General features: G+C 38.9%; 3 protein-coding genes across 4 annotated transcripts in view; 2 read left to right on the top strand and 1 right to left on the bottom strand.

Moving 5' to 3' along the window:
* Positions 1–1270, top strand: part of LOC118733977 (matrix metalloproteinase-2-like) — a 32367-nt gene extending 31097 nt beyond the window's left edge. The window contains exons 7-10 of the mRNA XM_036463640.1: positions 150–364; positions 418–521; positions 580–702; positions 764–1270. Coding sequence (XP_036319533.1) covers positions 150–364; positions 418–521; positions 580–702; positions 764–1119 — 798 coding nt within the window. The 3' untranslated portion in view covers positions 1120–1270. The remainder of the gene's footprint in view (positions 1–149; positions 365–417; positions 522–579; positions 703–763) is intronic.
* Positions 1050–2987, bottom strand: LOC118733978 (probable dolichyl pyrophosphate Glc1Man9GlcNAc2 alpha-1,3-glucosyltransferase). 2 transcript variants are annotated; one of them, XM_036463641.1, is made up of 5 exons: positions 2813–2987; positions 2109–2757; positions 1793–2058; positions 1618–1728; positions 1050–1559 (listed from the first exon to the last, which is right to left on the bottom strand). In XM_036463641.1, the coding sequence occupies exons 1-5, from the start codon at positions 2878–2880 to the stop codon at positions 1070–1072; spliced, it is 1584 nt and encodes a 527-aa protein (XP_036319534.1). In that variant the 5' UTR covers positions 2881–2987; the 3' UTR covers positions 1050–1069. The 2 variants fall into 2 exon arrangements, with proteins under 2 accessions (XP_036319534.1, XP_036319535.1); XM_036463642.1 differs by having other exon boundaries at positions 2109–2746; positions 2813–2977.
* Positions 2988–3723: 736 nt separating this feature from the next.
* Positions 3724–5745, top strand: LOC118733980 (nuclear transcription factor Y subunit gamma). The gene is made up of 3 exons (XM_036463643.1): positions 3724–4925; positions 5014–5208; positions 5274–5745. Exons 1-3 carry the CDS (start codon positions 3960–3962, stop codon positions 5646–5648), a joined length of 1536 nt encoding a protein of 511 aa, XP_036319536.1. The 5' UTR covers positions 3724–3959; the 3' UTR covers positions 5649–5745.
* The last annotated feature ends 810 nt before the right edge of the window (positions 5746–6555 follow it).

The raw sequence follows: 6555 nt of genomic DNA, 5'->3' as shown, positions 1-6555 counted from the left end.
AAAAAATTCCTTGTCGTTTAAGGAATAAAGGGAATGCCGCATTATACTAAAGCCAGCCTTTCGACATAAGCTACTTTTCCATACGAACACAGATATGTATATGTTTGAATAATTAGAAATAAGGTATACGTATGTATGTATCCGCACAGGATCACGTTTTTGCAACCACACAACCTGCGGAACCCGCGACGAGTCGTACGACGTTACGCACGACAGTGGCAAACACACCTCAACCAGGACTTTCAAAGAAACCAAATATATGCCTGGGCAATTTTGATGCGGCCAGCGTTTTAAACGGAACGGTTCATGTTTTCAAAAATGAATATGTATACCAGCTCACATCGCGTTATGCAATAAAAAACGGGTATTTTGAGCAAAAACTTCTCATTTTTTTAGTAATAAAGCTTTTTTAATTAGTTATCCACAGAATTTATACGAAATGTTTCCATTTATGCCGACATACGTTAAACGTATCGATGCTGCTTATCAACGTTACGACGGAGTTGGAGTATTTTTCGCAGGTATTTTTTTACATTTTACATTTTTGCCAGCAACATACTAATCTTACCTTTCTAATAGGTGATAAATATTGGTTGTTCCGCTACGAGCAAAGCACGCTTCCTGTTCCGATCGAAAATAGCCCCCTGCCGATAGCTAACTTGATTGGCAACGTTTCCAACATTGATGCAGCTATGCTGTGGCGTATGTTCTTGACTGCAGCACACAGGATAACAAACTTATTAATAAGATGTTTTCATTTCAGCTAAAAATAATTTGACGTATATATTTTCCGGTGACAAGTTTTGGCGATATAATGACCGTTTGCTAATACTGGACGAGGGCTATCCAAAGTCGATGCGTCGATGGCACGGCATTCCCAACAATGTGGATGCAACAGCGACGTTGAATAATGGCAAAACGTATTTCTTTAAAAATAATGTTTACTGGTTGTATGACAACGTTAATATTCGGCCCGTACGCGGCTATCCCAGGCGCACTTCAAGTGCTTGGCTGGGCTGTGCTGCTTCAACGAAAAAACCACTACGGAATCAAAATACAACAGTTATGTTTATTGCACCTTCGGCTTTGACTTCGCTTTGGACTTCACTTTATCCTTAAGTTTCTCATTCAATTTTGATTTTGCTAGTAAATCGGAGGTAGATCTTAAAAATATTCTGTGACTTAGATCTAGCATATGTAAATAATATGAAATAAAAAATGAAATTACGCCTACGCTGCAATAGAGCGAGGTCAGCAATAGCGGCATGAATGGAAGTTTCTCTTGTAGACCCAAAATAGGGCTAAGCAAATGCTCGTAGACGGGCAGCAATAAGAAACCAAATATGTAAATATCTTCTATAAGGTACATTTTCAAATCAGGTGAGTTCGGGTGTAGACGCACCAACTGACCGTACATGAACGCGATATAACCCAGATACAATGAGTAGCGCAGCAACAGTAAGTTTGATTGAAATAGTAAAGGAAAGAGGGAAAAATATCCAACTACACCAAGCCAGAAAGCATATTTGGCATCCGCAGGGTGAAGCAAACAGAGCAAACTGGAAATAGAAGCGAAGAAATTATAGCACATGGCACACTCATATTCAAAATACTTACCTCAAAGGCAAAAGGCACATAAGTATCGCTTTTTCGTGAACATGCCAACCAAACATGAAAGAAGCACAAGAACAGAGAACAACTGCGCGCAGAAAATTAATTTTCGACGTGCTTCAAAATAAAATCGTTTTGATACGATATACATTTTTTTAGTCAAATTAAAATATGTAGTTACCTTTTCGTTGTAAAACAAAATAGTTTTATTAAAACTGGTAACATGAATAACACCGTTAACACAAAAGTTGTGCGTGGTGTGATATTCGGCAAGACGATTGGCTCGAATTCTTGCACCAATCCGGAGGTAGTTGTTGATCCTGATGGATTTTTAATATGTAGCAATCTCGCGGCAACTTTATCAGCAGTATTGTAAAGTGCCCAGAAATTAGGTGCCCAGTAAGCATGCGTCAACCCCCGTTTAAAAGGAAAAAGGCGAGTTACAACCTGGGAAAGAAATACAAAAATATGATTTTTTTTAGAAAATTAGTCCTTACCTGTGGCAAATCATCATAAAAGGGTCCAAATGAAGCTACGAAGGGTGTCAATCCAACAACTCCTAATTTGGCTATAGATATGAATGGATTGCGTCCAACATCTAGGCAATAAAACTTCAATAGATAAAACGCAAAGGCAGGTGCCATATATAAAAAAATATGTTTGAAATTTAGCAAAACCGCAAAAGTGAATGCTGAAAGCAAGTAGCGCTCCTCCAGCAATAAGCTAATACTTAGGAACAGTAAACCGAATAAGAAACCATTGTACTGGAAATGAATGTGATCTACAAAAAGCAATCCAACATTGAACAAAAGCAACACTTCTCCTGCAAAATGCCTTTGTGACCTTTTGGGAATGTTTAACGCGCGAAGACATCGCCATGCACCATATGAATATAACAAGTCCGTAACTATTACCGAACATCTTTGAAAGTATATTGTTGCAGTAGATGCATAATTAAGGTTTTTAACAACCAGCATTTGCGGATCAACATAGTGCGCCACCTGAGAGAGGAGCCATTCAAAATACGCAAAGAATGGTGGATAATCAAGTGTCCATTCACTGGTTTCGTCATAATACCAATCCTTCATTGGCAGAGAATGTGTTATTGCGAGCCAGTTGCGATGCACCTCAAAATCTGTGGAATGTCTATATGACACGTCAGTTTTAATTCTCTCGATAAGTTGCAAAATTTCAGACTTACGGCGACGCGGCAAGCATAAATTTGACAGCACTCGAAATTGTAAATATTTTCCAGAAATGGCTCTCCATATTTAACAGAAAAAATAAACTGAGCTTCCTTCAGATTTAAAAGGATTTTAGTGGTAAACACTACGATAAACACAATACATCAAATAAAGTGCCGGTTGTTACAGGGTGAAATGGAATATTGATAACAGATATTCCACAGAGAAGTCACGGAACGTAAGAGAGCTCTACGTTCTCTGACAGATTATCTTCCATTCACAATAATGCACAAGGCTCCTTGCCAGACTTGTACCAAAGAACGTAAATCTATAAGAGACAACTCGTTACTTTAGAAATTTACCGCCAAAGAACGTATATCTATAAGAAGAGACAACTCGCTGAAGTGTGGCGAGTGAGTCTAGAAGGTTTGCAAGAGGAATTCGCGTCCGTTTTGACATCAAGTTTCGGAAAGGAATTCGCAGCAAATTTGATTTTGCCGCGACAAAGAACGTTGAAGAAGGAGTGATCGATGATAGAAACAAAGAAATGAAATACCGACTCTTTTTGTTTATTTGCCGTCGGCATTTAACATGCGCATTTGCGTAGATTTTTTTTCTTCTGTAATTTTAAACAAATGTAAGGAAATTAAATGCATGCGCTATGTAGTAGGAAGTTGCGAAGTTTTAATTTATGAATGAAATGTCATTTGTGCAAAATATTCACCGAAATTCACCTTTGCCGCTTTCTTATGTTTTGTTAGTGTTTTCCGCATTCGAGACGAAAATAAAAAATTTTGCTTCGGACAGAGTCAAAACGGAGACTAATTCCTCTTGTAAACGTTTCAGACACGGTCAAAATCGTCGCGGCACATTTTCAAAGTATCGAGTTGTCTCATAGATTTTGGTCACGGAACATTTTCAAACTAACGGGGTGTACCTACGTTCTTCAAGCCCCGCATTCTATTACAATTAAAATTTCATTGTGAATCATACTTAACCAAGAAGATTGAAATTGTGAAACCTATCAAAATTGGAACACAACAGTGATTAGTTTGACGCCAGAATTATTTTTTGGTTCATTTTTTCTCCATTTGTAATTTATTGTGTGGATTTATCGAAATATTAGCAATACACCACACAGGCTATTGACTTCTATCAGGAAAAATGTCGCACACATACTCTTCCGCGCCGAGTAATAGTGGCGGGTCTGTAAATGTGACTGCCACCACCAGTGGTAGTCGTCATGGCCCCAACAATAATTCGGTGAATGCGAGCCAAGTCATTTCATCTGGAACATTTAACATATCAGGTGATGTGTTAGTAAGCAGCAGCAGTGCGCCTAGCAATTCCAATCAGAAGCAATCTACCAAAAGCCCACGACCAGCTACAGCTCGTAAGCCACCTCCCACCATCGATAACTTCTGGCAGAACATTATGGCCGACGTGAGGGGTATTAATCAAGTAGACGCTAAACATCAAGCTTTGCCACTGGCGCGTATAAAAAAAATAATGAAGTTGGATGAAAACGCAAAAATGATTGCAGCCGAAGCACCTCTTCTCTTTGCCAAGGCCTGTGAATACTTTATACAGGAGCTGACAATGCGGGCTTGGATACATACCGAAGAAAGCAAACGACGCACGCTCCAGCGCTCTGATATTGCTCAAGCCATTGCCAATTATGACCAATTTGATTTTTTAATTGATATTGTGCCTCGGGAAGATATAAAACCTACTGCTAGTAGTGGCACAAGAAAAGAAGCGTCACAGCATCATGCTACGGTAAACTCCTCAACCAGTACGCCTGCAACTGCTGCTGTAATGACGGCTGGCACAGTAACTCTACCTGTAAAAATGGAAACTGCCGATGGGGAAGTATTGACATTTGGCACCATCAGCTCAGATACACTTGCAGCATCTGCAGCTCAACAACATCATTCCCAGCAAGCACACCCTACAATGCAACAACTGCAAATCATACAACAGCCATCCGCTACTCATCCGCAGCAGATGCAATATTATATTGCTACTCCAGAAGCTCTGAATGCCGCACACGGGCAAAATGCAGCGCCACATCAACAACTACAGATTATACAGCAAGCGGCACAACCGCAATATTTTATAACCACTCATGTGAGTACATTTCTTAGAATAAATTAAAATTGTAGGTGTATCATATTTATTGTATTTTTATAAATCCGGACTTTGTTTTCTTCATTAGCAACCGCAACAACTCATACTGACGGCTGGACCGAACGGACAATTCACTGCAACTCCAGCGCCGGCAAATACAGCACAACAGCAACAAGCTGCTTTACTGCAAAATTTGGCGCAACACCAACAACAGCAGCAGCAACCACAAATACAACTTTTACAACAGGTTGTGACGCCCTCGGGCGAGATAACAAACGTACCCGTAAGTACTCCAAATCCAACAACTGAGCTAAATCTTTTAATATCAAAATTTTCCATATTTTTTAGATTGCAATAAACGCAAATCAATTGAATTTGCTCCGCCTGCAAATGCAGCCTAGTGCAACGCAGCAGCTGCTGCAGCTCAATACTCCCGCTAACGCTCCAGCCACTACCTCTCATACCGTTTCTGCTGCTCAGGTACAAGCCCAACAACAACATGGACAACAGCAGCAGCACCAGCACCCACATGTTAGTGCAGGTGCTGCAAATATATTTATAAATGCCACACCACATGTCGCACAACATCCGCACCAACAACAACAACACCATCAGCAGGTGCAACAACAACAACAACAACAACACCAGCACGTCAATTTGTCGGGTGCGTCAATTGTCGCTACTGATCGTGCTCTGGGCGGCACTTATAGACCGAATTGCTAGCCACCGGAGCTCATTTACCTCCAACAAACTCCAGCCACTTATAATTCCGTTTCTGCGAAAGCGCACAGAGGGACACAATACAGCAGTAGCGAATATATTTGAGACGGGGATGTTAGCATAAAACGTTTTATTTCTTTTATAATTTTTAAAATTATACAATTAGAATCTGTAAAACTTCGTGAATTATATATGTATATTCATATATATATAATTTTTATATATATATATATATATATATGTTTTAGTGATTAGATTTATAATTGTAAATAGCAAATACTTAAAGGCCAAATAGATTTTAGTGCTAAGTTTCAAAAGTCAACACTCAAATGAACGGCAGCAATCCAGATTTAAATTTAATTGAATGCGAGTCTGTGATTATAGCCGCAGTGTAATCTTGTAAATTTTTACGCCGTATGTGTGCACTCACAAAATCTCTTTTAGAAGTACTTATGTACATAAATAAAAATTGTACACTTATTTAAGGACAATCTTTAAGGCGAGTTTTTCAGGGCCAGTTTAAAGTTAGATCACGTAAACTGCGTTTAAGTTGAACAGCTAGCTGACATTTGATTGGCTAATCTTAGTTTAAACCAGCCAGCTCGAGCATTTAAACCCTAGCAGTGCACTGAAAAATGTTGTAGCCGCTACAACAACAACAACTGAAAAACTAAGCCCTAAGGGTATGTTTTATGTGAAATGTGTTTGGAAATGTATGCACACATAAGTGAACACAAACAAAATTAAAACACTTAGATGTTAGTTATGTATTTAATGTGCAAAATTTAATACAAATATATAAAGTAGTAATTTTAATGTTACGTTTACAAAATTTTTTAAAAACAACAGATCCTAAAAGAGTATGTATACTACATCTTTCGAGAACAAGTCATCAATCCCATTCCCAGAC

The sequence above is a fragment of the Rhagoletis pomonella genome, unplaced genomic scaffold (genome assembly GCF_013731165.1).
Source record: "Rhagoletis pomonella isolate Grant_MI unplaced genomic scaffold, Rhpom_1.0 Rhpom_scaffold_00002, whole genome shotgun sequence".
Lineage (NCBI taxonomy): Eukaryota > Metazoa > Arthropoda > Insecta > Diptera > Tephritidae > Rhagoletis > Rhagoletis pomonella.
This window is presented reverse-complemented; position numbering and strand designations above follow the sequence as displayed.